Genomic DNA, 18,113 nt, shown 5'->3' with positions numbered 1-18,113 from the left:
CACCGCGTATACGTTCACGTACGATCGATTACCATTTTTTTTTATTTCTGGTACAATCGCATTCGATCAAAATTATAACAGTGTGTCCCACGATTCAGATCAGAAACAGAGGCAGAAGCCCTCCGGCGAAAATAACAGTGACGACTCGTGATGTAAAATTATCTTGCACTATATGAAATAATCACTTAATAAAATCTGTGCATCAGCTTGGCATAAATATTGTTTTGATTTTAATTCAAAATTAATTGAATTTAAATTTGGCGAATATTTTCCACGAGTTACCACTGTTATCCAATATTGAACGTGATAAATAACATTGTTCGATCGTAGTAAGAAATGCTCTCGATCTCTTGTTAAGGCCGTATTTGCCAGAGCATTGGTTTTGAATGGGACGGGTAATGGCGGTGGAATTGTTTATTTTTTCGATCCAATATCCTCTCGAAGATCAATGGAAGTGAGGCTGGATCAACCAGTGCAAATAAGGGCGTCAAGAAACTGAAATTACTCGAGTGAATGTGCACAAGCGTTTCGAATGCAGTTCTAAGACAAGTTTAGTGTCGAAGTTTACATCATTATAATATGTACATATATATGTATATGTATGAATAAAAGTTTTCGAAATGAACTAAATTATTGTTTTAAAAAACAACAAACAAAACTAAATTATCGGTTTTATGACGTATATTGACCCACCATTGATCTTCTAGGAGGTCTATAAACTCCAAGCTAATAGCCCGTAGTATAATGTAAATTTTATAAATATACATATATAAAGGCAACATTATTTCCTTGTGTAATCATCCCGGTAGCTGTTTCCTCTCCAACACTACCAACCTAATAATACCCAACATCTAGAGCACCCAATGGGTAATGCGTTGTTTTTTGACTAACTCTGCGGTTACCGTCTCTTCGAGGAGATCAACCGAACGGGCGTCTGAAGTACCGGCAATACCATTCGGATCGACAATAACACCAAAAAAATAAACCAATCTCTGGAGCGGAGAAGAGGCAAAAACGAAACAATGTAAAAAATAATATTATCATCATCATCGAAGACGTAATGATTGGAAATAAAGTTGGTAGCACTGTCACGTAGAGTCAAATCTAATATATTTTACGGCACCGTAGTGCAAGCGGCTCTACCTACGCACGCTGTACCAATAAAAAAACTAAAGTAATAATCGGCTCGTGTAATAAAAACGAACAACTCGAATTATGGCCGAAAATTTTTGAACCGCCCCTCTCGTAAATCGGGTAGCGTTCTCACGGGACAAATATGCACAAAGCTCTAGGCAGAGTTCTGATTGACTCATCTAAATTTATACACATATGTATATACATACAACTTTTCATACAAATTTAAAGTTTGGATCAAGACATTAACATTTCATACGTCGAATAGATATAAACTTAAATAGCTAAGAACGTTTTTAGTTGTTTGATATTACATATATTAATCGCCATAGCCAGCAGTATGGCTCGGTGGTTGCGTTTATGTTTAGCACCGAGAGATTACTGGGTTCGATCCCGTGCTGATCTTTAATACTGCTGGTAAGACTTGGACGTGTGTGACTCCAAGTCGATCGTTTCTTATCAGAGTTTGCCAATTTATCTGATTTTCATTGTTGAAACGGTTCCTCAAATTGGCAAAAATCATCCTACCCGCTGTCACAAATATCTGATTTTGATTTATGTACAATATCTAAAAATTCTAAATTCTAAAAAGTCTAAATTCATAGATGTCTCAATGGATTATTTAATTAATTGTTAATTTCGCTTCTTCAGCCTTTCGTAATACAGTGATTTATGTAATAAAAATGCTGCAATGTTTGTAATTAATTGTCTAGGAAGGCAAACTGGAGTCTACCTGTCAGGCCTTCCTGGTATATAATATCTACATATGTAAAATAAAATAAAAATATTAAAATAAATTAGCACTCACCATTAGGTTGCACGTTGGCGTTAGGCTTGTAATCTTGACAGTCTTGACTCGACGACGACACCGATGGTTTCCGTCTATAGCCCTCCAGTTCTCGTAGATGACTTGTAAAGGGTCCCTCTAGGAACGGTCTTTGGCTTAGTTGACCTAATTGTCCCAATCCTAGCGACCTCAGCTGGTGCGGGCCACCCGCCGGACCTGGCCAAAGTGGATTGGTCATTTCGTCTGATTGGATTGAAAAATAAATAAATAAAGTAAAAATATTTACAACTTAACGTATGTACATACATAGGTAGCACACCAACTGTCCATATATTATATATTTATAATAATTAAAATAAATATATTATACATACACATACATATATGGAAAACTCTGTAATTTAAGCGTAATTAGAGTAATAAATAGAGTATAGGAAGTATCGCTACCCGTACAAAGGGTAAGCACGAGATCTAATTAAGTCTGAGTAATTACTAGGGTGCGATGGTTTTGCTATTTATTTTTCAGTTAAAGGCAAAGACGATCCGCAGTCATTTTCTTTCATAGTTTTTCCGCACTAGGATTAGCTTTTGTTCAAATTTGACGCAATTAAAGTTGGCAAAACGCATGACGTGAATGTTTGATGAAATGCAACAAAAGCGATCAACATGAACGTCATGTGAAATAAAGGTTTGCGTGCAGAAAATTGACCGTAATGTTTCTTTTTTTTATTTCGATATAAATGCCAAAAATTGGAGCGTGTATTGCTACTTTTACACGCTTTCATAATTTTTGATTATTATTATAATTGAAATTGGACAGGGACGGGAAAATATTATATTAGCTCGTTGTTTCACGTCTACCTTTAAATGTAATTAATTTTATTATAATTTCTATCGATTAAATTATTTTAAAAATTGATTAAAGAATTAATATTAAAATAATTATAAGGCATCAAATCGTTCAGTGGGTTGTGGTTCAATTTTTTCATATTAATAAAATTACATAACAATAATGGCCGAACCAAGGGGCCATCCCTTTTGTTGCACTCTCGCACTAATTGGGCATTATTAAAATATTACGTATTGAATGGACCTTTTGGACCGTCAGTTGGCTTTTGGGACCCTTTGGCTTCTGGCAACATATGGCGATGTCGTGCAAAAGCACGACAAGGAACTGCAACACAATTCGACATCTGGACCAGTTCAACAAAATCAATTGCAGAACACCACAAAATCCAAAACAAATCATATCATATGCAACTGACTGACAATTGGTTATCATCGACAGAATAGATAACAACGTATTTTTCTCGAGATAAATTCGATACGCTGAAGAAATATATATTTTTGTAGGTATGTAAAGAGTTGCGGTTAACTGTTATTGTTCAAATTGCAAAAACGTGGTAAACACAATGTGAAAACATATTGTTTTCTAAGAGGCGACAGAGATATTATCAAATCGATATCACATTTATGGTTTGTGTTTTTCGATAAATTTTTTTCCACTGATGTAAGCGGCGGATGTTCTCCGATAAAAACTACAAAGAATAAATTTTATGGGAATACTGTGATAGTCGGACAGCAAATTTGGGTAGATTGAGGATTGAGAAATTCAGCCATAGACAGAGAATAGAGCGTTCATATTTGACTTCAGACTTTTTTCATACAATTATTTTAAGATAAGAAATGAACAATCACCCAGAAAGGGCTGCTTATCATATTAGAAACAATGTGGTCCAAATGTATGTTTATTATGTACTGCCATGTCTTTGACAAGCCGTAATAACGAGAGGTCTGTGATAACGCTGTTATCACTGTGGGAATGAAATTATACACAACATTGTTTTGTTATACAATTATCACTGGCAGTGAGCGTTAATAATATATGTAATAAGCCTAATATATGTACATATGTAAAAAACTCACTCGTTTTCGATCTGGGCTCTCTGGGTCCGTCGACGGTCACTTTGATCGCTTTACTATATGTTGCTATTTGAGGTGGACTCGTTGATACGGTCATCGTGATTGAGAAACTCTTCCCTGTAACAAATTATTAGAGTACAAATTAAATCAAGACGATTAACACACTCGTTTAAATTCTACACACATTAGTAAGTAAATATATAAACTTCTGTATATAAAGTTTTATTTAAACTTGTTGAGTAATTGCAAAGCTAGGAAAAGACGTTTTTCTTATGACATTTTTTGATTTTATTTTATTATTGTTAATAGAATATCCTATTTTTTTTCAATCTACTATAAGATATCAATTCAAATTTTCCGAAACGCAATTTTGAAACTGGTAGATTTTAGTAATGTTGTGATTTGAAACGATGTACGTATGTAGTTCGTGTATGTAAATATACATATGTATTATGTAAATATACATATGTTTTAAATATAATAATACTATATCAGTAAATCATATTGTTCCAGCTTCTACGTGGTAATACGTTATGTCCGTCGTTGCTGGAACAGTTGGGACTGTATGTCTCTAATAATTAACATTATGTGCGTGGTAGACATCATCATTTGATGGCTGTACTTCCTGCTCGCATAGTTCTTTATCGCATGGCTTCTATTCTAAGAGTTATCTGAATTCCTAATGAATCGTTGCTGCCGTGTCTGAATGTGATATTTCCCGCCTCAGTGAGCGTAAGTTATCAGAGATTATTTTAACCTATTTGTCTGGTAGCCTGCGCTCATAATTATTTTCATCGTTGGATGTGATGTATGAGTGAATTTTGATCTTTTCTCTTCTAATGGGGCCTCGTGGGGATATTTTGAATTCACAGCTGATTCTTGTACATATATCCCGGGACCCCGTGTCCCGGGACATCAGAAACTCTGGTGGCATTAGGAATTCCTATAATGCCACAATGGTCCCAACTTAAATAAATAAATGTCATAATATTTTAATAAATCATCACATTTTGTAATGTACATAACAATACGATTTTAATTTCATCAAAAAGTAAAATTACATATTCAATATTTTTTTTACAAAATCCATCCCAACACTAGTAAATAGCTTTCGGTCTTTGTAGATATGAGAAATATTAAAAAATACCACCGAAATCATACATATATTTTTCCATTTGAATTATTTATATCACACAGATATTTTCTCGATGGCCATCAAAATAGACTTGCTTCGGCCAAAACGTTTCAAAAGAAGCGCGAAAAATAGAGTATGAAAAAAGAGTATTAAACGCGAACCGTTCGCCGTTCACAGACGGGCGGTTCCGAATAAAAACTTTATTACGTCTTAATGCGATCGACCGCGTCTTGGGATGACCCCACTCGACATTTTTACGTCGGCAAATATTTCACGATTTAATTTACGATCCGCTAATACACGTGAAATGCAATTTCCGCAAACGACCGCTCTCCGGCGGCGGGCGAAATTGACCCTTGCGCACCCTTCGCACAAAGTGGCATTTCGTTCAAACGTGCACCGCTCGTCCTACAAAGATACAATGTGTAGTTTTCGATAATGAACTTGGGTGAATAGAAGAGAGATTAGTTTTGACTCTTCGTGTTAATTTTACGACGCTTTTTATTAAATTTAGTATAAATCATTCGTTCGTGACACACAATTAATGTGTTGCAAAAGTTGCATTTCGTTATATTCATCATATGTACATCTGTTTTGTTTGTCGATCGACAAGCTCAACTAGTACGAAATTTACTTATTTTAAACTTCATTGTCAACAGGAAGTGGTAAGGGATAGATTACTATGGGACAAAATAGATTTGAAGTTAAATTTTTCCCACTGTGATAAAAGGAAGATTTCGAAGCATTTTCCGAATCAAATGAGAAAAAAATTTCATTGTTAATTCGAATGTTTTCAATTTTCAATTCGTATGTTAGATTGAATTCAATTTGTAATAAAATTACTATTTTAAATCATCTTCGAATTAATTCTTATTAATTTGAATAAATTACAAGTACAAAAAAGTAGATTATTATATTTTAATACATCTATCAAAATTTACTTAATTTTAATATATATTAAAATCGATATTTTAAATTTCGTATAATATTTTTTCAAATCAGATCAACAATGAGCAGTTACTTAACATTGACGACTTAAACCTAATTATGTATTAGTACTTTTAAACGCAACTCATTGAGAAACATTTTAAACAGCTGTTTTCATTCAAAACTATATATGTATGTATGTATGTACATACGTATGTACGTATACACGTATGTATGTACATATTAAACAGACCAAAGGATTCGACATGAATTTTCAAATATTTGACCGATTTAAAATTTTAACCATCGATGTATGTAACTTACTGCAAAAGTCATATATCATCCCAAATTAAACGATTGATTTTTTTTACAGCCGCTATCACGCGCTGAGCCCACGATTTTACAATATTTACAAGATATAGCCCTCAGCCCCTCCGCCGGTTTCCCCCTTCCTTCGGCGATTTACGAGCGTTGTCGTTATTGTTGCTTAATTTTAAAAACGTATCGTAAAAAATAAATATGTAAAGGGCCGCGCAATAAAGTATGCGTGTTGTTTTTATGGCGGCCGGCCGTATGGCGAAACAATCCCTTGGCCATAACAGCACAGCCTGTCAGCTAAACCTGTCGGCACGCAATCATATCGCTACGCGGAATGACCCTACGCACATACACGGCACTTCTCTACCTACCTATCTACTCATCTACTCATTCTACTCACTATACAATAGCTGTATCTTTCACAATATTACATAGATCTTTACGAAGGCACAGTCAAATTATGAACATATGAATAAAAAAAAAGAAAACTTTTAATTTTCCAAGGAAAACTCATTTTATAAAATACTAGTGGTTCCACCAGGCTTCGCTCTGTACTAGTAATATAAACTGCATAAACATGGCCAATCTACAAGTAAACGATATTTTAAAAATCGAAGACTCACTGATGCTGCATTATTTTTTAAGCTCCTAAATGGTTTCCTTGATTGTTCTGATTTAATGAGTAAGGATAATTTCAGGATCCCAGTTAGGTATTCTAGACACGTTGCACTCTTTTCACTTAATCCTTTTAAAACCAATTCCCTAAAATATTCCTATCTACAGCGTGTTTATCGTATGCTTAACGGGGAGCTGAATGGGGTTGATCTATTCAGTATTGCCTTACATCAATTCAGGACTGCCATCAGGATAGTCTTGACTGATTGATCCATTTCAACTTCTATTTCTATTATTTTTATTTTTTATTTTTATTTTTTTTATTTTACATATATACCAGGAAGGCCTTACAGGTAAATCCCAATGCGCCTTCCTGGCCAATTACAAATACAAATGCAGCATTTTTTTATTATAAGTCGTTGAATTGCGAGACACTGAAAAAACTCGCAAATCAACGAGACATCTATGAATTGTACATAAATTTTTATTGTACATCCATCAAATTTCAAATAGTGGTGACATAGTAGGTAGGAAGGATTTTTAGCTAATTTTTTTTTTCCGGGAACCGTTTCAACAATGAAATCAGAGAAAATTGGCAAACTCTGATAGGAAACGATCAACCTGGAGTCACAAATCCAGGTCTGACCAACAGCATACTCTGAAAAATTCATTTTCATTCAGGGATAGAACCCGGCACCTTCTTGACGGTAAGCAGAAGCTTAACGTCCGAGCTATATATGCTTTGTCTAATTATAATATATCCATATATATACTTTATGTTTAATTATGCATTTTCCTATTGAGTTATATTTTAGTTTTTATTCTTTTCTTTCTCGTTTGTTTGTCTATGTGTACTAGATATATTATGTATTTTGTAAAAATCTATAATTGGACTCAGATACCATTTTGTTCTATTTATTCTTTTTTTTTTACGAATTTCTACATCTGAAGCCTGTTGATTTTTCAATAAATAAATAAAAAAAAATTAAACAGTTAATTGTTTTTTTATTCAAATTATTTGAATCGAAAAAATATAATATTCAACGATGGGCAGTCAGAAACAAATTTGATGAAAGCCAATCAGAAACGAATTGCACACACACACACACACATACAACGGTTTTTGTTTTATACAGAATATTTTACCCTGCTATAAAATTATACATAAGTGTAAGATAAGTGAGAGATCGAATTTCTAATGACTAAGCACAATTATGTACATATGTATATATAGGTAGTTACTAAATCTCTAAACAAACAAATGTTAAGCATCTAGTGTTAAAATAAATAGGAAATAATAATGTTGTCCTTTTTAGTTGAAGATATATACATATGTACATATGTATTAATATTAGAACAATGAACGCTGTATGCTCAGCATAACGAGGAGAGATAGGAAACGGAATACGTGGGTGAGAAATGTGACAAGAGTAGTGGAAATAGTGGAGAGAGTAGAGAGCTTGAACCTTTTACGTCTGTATGTACCTATATATAAGCAACGATTGAAGCAAGCATTGAACGCTAGAATGCTGCGTAAGGTCCAGTACACTCAAATATGTATAGAGCGCTGTATGCTTGGGATAACGGGGCGATATAGGAAACGGAATACGTGGGTTAGAAGTATGACAAAGTTAATGGATGTAGTGGATACTGGATAGATAGAGTGGTTTACGTATGTATGTATTTATATAAGCAACAATTGAAGTAAGCATTAAACGCTAGTAAGCCGTGTAAGGTTCAGTGCACTCAAATAAGTATGGAATGCTGTATATAATATGTCAAATAAGTATGGAATGCTCGGCATAACGAGGAGAGATAGGAAACGGAATAGGTGGGTGAGAATTATGACAAAGATAGTTGGAATATTGGTGAGAGTAAAGAGATTGAAAAAACAATGGGCGGGTCACGTAGCTAGAAGAATGGACGAAAGGTGGACAAAAAGTGCTAGAATTTATAAGGATGAAAGAAAAAATGTGCGGTGTAAGATGAAAGCGTGTTGGAGAAGCCTACATTCGGCAGACGATAGATGGATGATACCTACATACACATATAACTAGTCAAAATTAATACCATCAATTGTTTTTAATAACATAAAATGTTTTTCTTTTCTCTAGGCAATGGTTAAAAGTTGAAGTGCTTCAAAAAATCAATAGTACATACATATGTACATATGTATGTACCAGTGGCATGCCGATAAAATCTCCCAGTTTTCCACTACTTGGTATGACGTCACCTAGTAGTTCCCCTGTATCCTGCTCGCACACATGTAAGTAAGGCTGTGCGAAAAAAGCCGGAAGATTTTCACGGCAAGCCACAGGTTTATACGCATGTAAATATGTATTTACATAATCAAAAATATCTACATACATATGTACATATGTATGTTCTCGTTTTTTTATTTTATTTTATTAACGACAGATTGTGACAGAATCAAAAGTTTAAAATTGCACTGGAAGTGTAATGACAGAATAAAATTGAGCAAAAGTTATAAATTATGTGTACATAGTTTCATATAATTACGAGGTTTTATATTTTATAGTTTCATCTTTAAAAAATGTGACGCTTTTATCAAACATATTGGAAACTTTCATATGAAAGCGTATTTCCGAAAACAGTTACACATACGAGTCATTCATTCATTTCGGTATAAACCCAGTTTAAAGAACACAAAAATATCGCACATTCAAACGAACATCTGTAATAATAAAAAAAATCAAAATAAATAAAAGCATATTATACCGTCGGTATACAAACATATGTATGTACGTATATGCAATATACATATGTGTAACGACTGTATAATATGATTGTATTTATTATATTGCATATACATATGTACATATACCGACATTAAATTCAGGTCGCGATATTTTTCGGTATTTATGCATATACAAATGTGTCACCGCATTCGATGACGGTCGAAAAGCATCGCACTAAATCGAAAATTAAACGGACACGATTTCGATTATGGCGCCGCTGCGAACGCGGCTCGCGTCGCGCCAAACTCGCCCTTATTTAGACGCGACCGAGGGGCTAAAAAGGGGCGACGAGACGCGCGCTAATTAGGTTTCCTCCGGTGGCGCAATGTGCATAATTCGGACTCGCTGCACAATTGCAGCGGCCATCATCGGCTGCATTATAAAATATGAAAGCTAATTTGTGGTCGTGGGTGCACATCCACCTTTCCACCCTTCCACCCCCCCTCCTCCCCTCACCCTTCACCCTGTTCTCGCACAAACTAGCGAATACCTACGAAAGTTTTCAATGTAAATAAAATTAATTTTGGAACGAGCTTACGAACTATTATATTTGGGCAGAATTAATTGGGTAGCTAAGTATCCCCAGCTCGTTATGAAAGTGGCTTAAAATTTGTATCTATCAAATTATCTACGTTTTTTATTTTCTCATATATAAAATGTGTCAATAAATATAATAATTATAATAAGTCCAATTTTCTTCAGTTTGAAAAATATCTCGTAAAACATTAAAGTCAATAAAATATGATATCCTATTAATTTATGAACAGTTTTTATTTAAATTTTACATAGTATATAACCATCAAAGCGATGAATAATAGTTCAATTAATCCATGTTTACATTTGTTTCTTTATGCAAACGTCACCAGTGACTGTACTTGACAGGTGAAAATGCATCCGAGTGCAACCGTTGAAATTCGCTTCTCTAAAACGATGCTGTATGTACTACATGTATGATCGAATAATACATTCATACGCACAAGCTTGCAGTTTGAATATAAACTTATAATATGTAAATAAAATATATATGATCAAATTTACAAAGTAGAAGAATTAATCTACGTATACATACATATTCATATGATAGATAGGATGGGGAGAGTGAGTACGTAATTAAAACGGTTCGGAGAAAGCACGCGACAGATTTAATGATTGATAATTTGTAATAAGGGCAACAAAGGACGAGGCAGACAAAGCCCCTTGGAATTTCTACAAAAGGTATCTGGTACGAGCGCACGCAGGGTTAAAGGGTTAAAGAATATTAAATTAACAAAGAAATTAGTCATGCGCAGCGACCAAATAAATTGAGACGTGTGTCATCATCATTATAGCGTACTATTATTTGTGTATTAAGAGCAATCCGAATTATAATATAACGGAGACGACGTTTAATAATCATATCAAAGCTTAACGGGACATCATACATACATACATATTTACTATAATAATCCAATTTAAATACATAATAAAACCAATTATTTTTCTGGAAAATTATATTTTTATTTACTTCACCTATACATATGTATGTATTTAGGTGAAGAAATGTAAATCTAATTCAAAAATGGAAAATTTATAATTAGAGGAAAACAGAAAAAATATCACAAATAAAATCGTAGATAACAGCTTTAATCTATAAAACATAAAATGTTGCAGTACAGTAATGGAGAAAACGAAGAAACTGAGAAATCGAAGGGAGAAGAGATGAATAATGACCTCATAAAATTATAGCTACACATTACAATTTCGAAAGAAGAATTTCCATGATGGTTTTTATGTAGTCAAAAACCTGCATTTCATATAAAAATCGTATGAAAAAAAAATCTCAACAATATTGTAATAACTTAGATAGATATATATGTATGTATGTTACAAAGTCTGTTCGAGTTTCATAATATTGTATGTATTTGCTAATTTTATTGCCCCGAAAATTAGCTCCCTCTTTAACACTTTAGGAAGAATAGCTTTATATATGTATGTGTGTATAATATCACTATCCACTGCTGGATGAAGATCTCTCCAACTCTCCATTCGTCTCTGTTTTGCGCAACTCTCATCCATCTCACCCCACACGTATATAGATACATATTTCTAATTCCGTCTACCCATCTTTATTGCGGCTTTAAATTCTCTCGGGTATCATTCTTGAACTTCTTTTATCCATTATTTTAGCTACGTGACCCGTAGTATATCAATCTCTTCAAGATCTCCACTACATATATCCACTACCTTTTGCCATAATTCTCACCCATGTATTCCTTTTCCAATCTCTCCTCGTTATACCGAGCATATTTTAGTGCATTGGACTTTTTTGCACACTTCTTTGAGTGCATTGGACTTTGTGTAGTATATTAGTGTTTCACATCCATACGTCAATACCGGAAAAAACACATTGATCGAAGATCTTATTCTTCACGAAAAGCTTTCAATCGTCCAAATGTACTCTATTCTAATTTAATACGTTTCATTTATTTCCCCTCCTTTACTCTCAGACATGTATATTATTTGCCTTAAATATAAATAATTACTGACTACTTTAACTATTTAATCATCCAGTGAAATACTATCAGGCATGCAAAAACTACTAAACATTAGTTCGTTCTTATAAAATCTAATATATGATTTCGAGAGAGACTTTCTATGTAAGGTTTAATGTAAGGTTTGGGTGGTAGATTCCGTGACGTATCAATATCGATTTCGATTTCAATTCAGATTTCGATTCCGATTCCGATTTCCTTTTTCGTTTCCGGATCCGTATTCCTTTTTTAATTCCGGATCCGGATTTCAGTTCCGGTTCCCTTATATCTAATATATAATTTTGAAAGAGACTTTGTATATATGTACATATGTATGTAAGTATTTTTGGTTGGGAATCGAAAACAAGTCAAAGTTTCTATGACGACGATTCGATTTTTTTTTATTCAAGTAAATGTAATAAAAAAACTAATGAATATTTACTATTAGATTCGCCATATTTAAGCTGTTTTTATTACAAATACGGAGTGAAGCCGGGTAAAACAACTACATAGTATAAAATAAAGCAAAAACCAATCGTTGTGTGTGTGTGTAATTCCATTCTGATTGGTTGTCGTTTTTGTTTTTCGATTCAAATAAATTTAAGATTAGCCATGTTTAAGCGGTTTATATTATAAATACCGAGTGAAACTGGTTAAAACTGCTAGTTATATATACGTATTTAAGTACAAATTTGAAATAAAAAAATATCTGTTTATAGTCTGCTTTCGTATTGTATAAAAAAGTCAAAAACTTAGTTTCGTACGAAAACCTTTTACTTTTTTATACATAAAAACCCAGTAAAAAATTGATTCAACACACGCACAGATACAGACGAAGAGAGAGAGAAAGATCGGTGACGGGCGTATAAAGCATCCGCTTTTCCCAACACAACGCGACGCAACGCAACGCGCTCGTAAAGGCCGGCTCGTGAAAAACATCAACAGTAGATTTTTCAATAATAAATAATCATTTGTGGTCGTGCAGTAAAATTTCGAAAGCGCTAAAAGACACCACGCACATAAATAAAACTTCCCAGGCGAGGAAAGGGGGAGGCAGGGTTAGTAGAGTGCGTTCGCTCGTCCGAAGACAACAATGCACTGCTACATACAACAACAGCCTCTTCGGGCCATCACAAACCGCGATGCGCTGCGGTTAGAAAATTAAAATGCGCCGACATAAAAGAAATACATATTATTATGTGAGTGCACATACATATGAACGTGCATACATACGTATATTATACACGCATGTATAGACATTTGTCAGCGAAATACTCTTCGTTCGGGTTTAGTCCGCTCGTTCCCACACGGCGATCTCCGGGGTCATCTCGTTTACGTCCCCGCATAAATCATTACATGGTCGAATTTCGAAATTGAAATCGTTTCGATTGACTGCCAGTGTGAATGCTGTCCCGATGACATGCGACGTGAAAATTGATGAAAATATGATTAGTTCCTGATTATATGAATGTACACAAATCCTCAGCTACAAATACACGTCTGATGTTGCACGACCAGTCTCTTTATCGTTAGCATACATCGAACGTACATTCCATTATATTTGGTTTTTCAGGTTTTCCATGTTATGTATTTTATCGCACAAGACCAAGATTATGAATTTCGGGACATGGGATTAATTTATCTGCATCCTGTCAATTAGCGAATCCATTTATGAAGGTTTTTCCGAGATAACATTATTCGGGAAATTTTAGTATTTTATCGGAAGTATACGTACATATATATAGTTAAGATAAATATTACTTTAAGAGTAAGTTTAGCAATAATTAATTCAACCTTATTATAAACTAGTGGCATTACCCGGGTTCGCTCGGTATTTGTAATATAAACCATTTAAACATGGCTAATTTAATAGTAAACATTTCATTAAATTTATTTGAATAGTTTTATTTTATTCAAATTTATTTGAATATTCATTTGTTTTTTTTTATTAAATTTAACGTCACGGATTCCACGAACCAAAACTTATATACATACAAAGTCTTTTTCGAAATTATATATTAGATATGGATCTATTATAAATTGACAGGGCTATATCAACTTTAAATCTAATAATGTTGCGTTTAAACATCAATTCATTATTTGAAATTTGTCAAGATCTTTTGTAAATAATTTAATAATATATTTTTTACTTTATTTTCATTTCATAACAATTTTTTAAATTTCAAAAAATAATTCAAAATTGCGATGTAAATTTTCTTATAATATATGTACATTGAACCTCGACATTTAAAATCTATCTAAAATCAGGACGATTTCTTCCATGTCTTCATAATTCATCGCCAGAAGTACAGCTCGGTGGTTGCGTTAATGTCTATTCATACTACCATAGCATGTACCGGCAACTGCAAGTAACCAGCACTACGAAAAGTATTCTTTGGTACATTTTGTATGTATACATTCATGTCTAATGTGTTGTCGACGTAACAGCAGTAGCCGTCAAAATCTATTCATACTATACAGCAGTACACGTCACTGTAACGTATCAAGATAAATCTATTTTCTTCGGTCACTGTGGAAATATTCACGCACGACGTGACGCCATAGTGGCGAGTGCACGCGTACTAACCTTCGAATATTTTCGGAAACGTTATATTGTGACAATATTGACAATACGACGCAAGCAATATTGCGCTGTATCGTCACGCTCTGTAATGTACATATGTATATGTAAGGCGAATTTGTCTTGCACTCGGCCAAAGCATGTCTTAACGTACCAGAATCGTGAGCTGTTCTGCTGTACTGTAGCCATGAACTACTGGATAGTATGAATATACCTTTAATGCTAACCATTGAGACTTCCTGGGTCTGGGCCCTGGCTTGATCGAAAATAATTTATTTTCATTAACTTCGATCTAAAATAGTTTATTCGAAGTAAATTTGCAGTGCTGCTTGTCTGACTTGGAAATTTGGGACTCCAAGTCGACTACCACCTGTGAGTATACGTCCCTGTCCTGAGCAGCTCTAAACAGTGCCTCGATTGTTCTAATCCTTGTCCAATTTCGTATGTTCCGGAACCAAGAGATCTGTCCCCTACCCACACCTCTTCGACCTTCTATCTTTCCTTTTATGATTGGGTGCAGTAGACCGTACTTTTCACAGATATGACACCTTTAGGACCTTGATATCAGTCAGCAACTGTATATCTATGTACTCTTGTTCTTTGAAGCACATTTTCATTGTTGACCATGTCGATCTATGGAATCCATAATATTCTACGATGAATCCACATTTCGAAAGCCTCTAGCCGGTTCATAGTACTGATCTTTAGGGTTCATGATTCAACTCCTTATTAAAGGACCGACCAAACATAGCACCTAACTATTCTTTGCCGAAGTTTCAATTATTTGTACTGTATGTATTAATTGAGGCTATCACTGCAGAAAATATTTCTCATTCTCTTTCTATCTTAGTACCGTTTAATGTAAGACTCTTTCTATACTAGTACCGTTTAATGTAAGACTCTTTCTATACTAGTACCGTTTAATGTAAGACTCTTTCTATACTAGTACCGTTTAATGTAAGACGTGCATTTGTATGGTCCTATCGGCTAAACACCATGAACTTTGTTTTTCTGAGTCCCAACCTTACCCCTGCATCATTAATTCTATTTATGAGCACTTGCAGGTCATTGATATTATCTGCCAGGATAGCAGTGTCATCGGCGTATCTGATGTTAATAATGTAGATACCATTCACTTTGACTCCCATATCTATACTGTACAGTGCTTATTTAAATGCTAAATCGGAGTACAGGTAAAATAGCAAGGGTGACAAAACACAGCCTTGTCGGACTCCACGCTAAATTGGGATGCCTTTTGATGATATAATTTCAATTTATCAACAATAAACCAAAAATTAAATCAAAACAAGTCGAATTTTATCATGATCACAAAACTTCATCTATTGTTACAACGTACGTAGATAAAGTTAACAATAACACATTTGTTTGTATTGTAGGTATTATTTATCATATGTACAGCATCCGCAAAGAGATACTGTTTATCAAGGGCGACCAAGACATCAACAACTGGTACTAGTAACCGTAGCAATCTTTCTTATTATCCAGCAAAGGAAGATATTTTCAGGCTTTGTCTTTTTTCATGGTATTTGTTCCTAGTCGTATGCCATTCGTTATTGGTAATCTTTTTATTTAATTTCCACATTAATGTAAGTGTGCTCTTTTTATTTAGTATATAATCTAATATATAATTTCGAAACAGACGTTGTATGTAACTATTGTTGGTTCGTAGATCCGTGACGTCATCGAACAAATGAGTATTCAAATAAAATAAAACTATTCGAATAAATTTAATCAAATATTTACTTTTAGATAAGCCATGCTTAAGCAGTTTATATTAAAAATACCGAGCTAAGCCGGGTAAAACCACTAGTATTATAATGTTTATGTATGTATATATGTGTATATAATCGTCGGTATAAACGAAACGTTAATTGTGTCGCAATTATCGAACGAGAAAGAAGCACACATACACACAATGGCGTCATTTGAATACGCGTCCCGTTCAATTGTACGGCCCGCGAAAATCGTTTCCATTTGTACAGGGCCGTGCAACGAATTTCACAACCAAATTCACGGGGGCGACAGAAATTGCTGGGGATGGGAAAACTGAAAATTAGACGCATTATGGGCGCGTCGTGTCGCGCCGTTGTTGGTGCAATTATGATGACAACGAGAGGGAGAGAGAACGCCAGGCTCTGCCGGTGACAACCGACCGCCCTCTGACCCCGTCGAAATTGACCCCCTGACACCTCCCCTCCCCCCGTCCATCCGTGGGGATGCTGTGGGGAGTTACTGACCTCTGCCGCTCCTGCCGACGAACCTCAAATCGTTGAACTTGGCCACTTGGTTCTTCATGACGGCCGTGCAGTTCCTCAGCTCGGCACAGTAGTTTTCGTCGTTGCCGGCACGGACGGTGACCACCGTTCCGTCGCCGACATCTCCCAGTGCTACGACTTTGAACGCCACTGGAAGGGTCTTGTTCGATCGCCAGTGTGTGGGCAGTTGCGAACATAAGAAATAAGGGCTCCCCGTCCTTACTGAAACAATTCAATGCAATCAGTGTCAATTGTGAATGACATTTAGAGTGAAGATTTCAAATGTTAATATCATTAGTATGTACAAAAATAAGCATAATGTATTATTGCAAAGTCGTAGTGTACTGGTAGAGCTATTGCATACCAGTAGATAGGTCATAGGTTCAAGTCCCGGCCAAATACGCTACTAGTGGGGTCTTGGTTATTAAAAACACAGATCAATTGCCCCCTGTTTGGATCCAATAAATCGGTATCCTCTCCGTCAGATTCTCGCATATTCGAGTTATTATCATTTTGAATTTGTTGAACCTTATAAAAAATTTTTTTCGCAAATTTGCTGTATATCAAAAATTTGTTGATTGTTGATGTCTCTATTTGTATTATATGTACTGTTATGTTTGAAAAATTGTACAAAAATTAATCCAACTATATGTGTCACCTTATGGTAATTCCCGTCATGGCACATAAAAAAAACTGTCATGTAAAAATAAAAAAATAAAAATGTTTTGATATAATTTTCATCTTTCATCAAAATTTACTAGTAACTCTTGAATGTAATAATTAATTTCTAATAAGAAGATTTGTCACAAATGAATGAAAAAAATTCATATTCATATTTGACGTGTAAATTTAATTTGGATGTTATATCATTCTTCTGTGATGATATATTATAATATAAGTTAAGGTGGCCATTCCTACTACTTTTACCAGTACAGTAGTGGTTTTTTGGGTTAAATGGGCCTGTTTATAAATATTGAAATCAATTTTTTTTACTTTCATAAATGCACATCCATGATTTTCTAACGTTTACTTATTTTTTTAAGAACTCAAGTATTTAGAAAAATGTCCTGTTTTTGTCACATAACCTAAAAACGTGTAAAATGGTCACCTACATACATAGATTCAATGTAAGTATACTCGCAATAAAA

The 18,113-nt window shown here is 34.4% G+C and overlaps 1 protein-coding gene across 1 annotated transcript in view; it reads right to left on the bottom strand.

Moving 5' to 3' along the window:
* LOC143916520 (protein lozenge-like) overlaps positions 1-18,113 on the bottom strand; it is a 56,993-nt gene that overhangs the window by 32,878 nt on the left and 6,002 nt on the right. The window contains exons 3-5 of the mRNA XM_077437657.1: positions 16,948-17,187; positions 3,848-3,961; positions 1,943-2,164 (exon numbers count right to left, since the gene is read on the bottom strand). Of these exons, the coding sequence (XP_077293783.1) occupies positions 1,943-2,164; positions 3,848-3,961; positions 16,948-17,187 (576 nt within the window). The remainder of the gene's footprint in view (positions 1-1,942; positions 2,165-3,847; positions 3,962-16,947; positions 17,188-18,113) is intronic.

Source organism: Arctopsyche grandis, chromosome 9 (assembly GCF_051622035.1).
Source record: "Arctopsyche grandis isolate Sample6627 chromosome 9, ASM5162203v2, whole genome shotgun sequence".
Classification (NCBI taxonomy): domain Eukaryota; kingdom Metazoa; phylum Arthropoda; class Insecta; order Trichoptera; family Hydropsychidae; genus Arctopsyche; species Arctopsyche grandis.
Note: the sequence above shows the minus strand (reverse complement) of the source record. Positions and strands in the feature narration are given on the sequence as shown.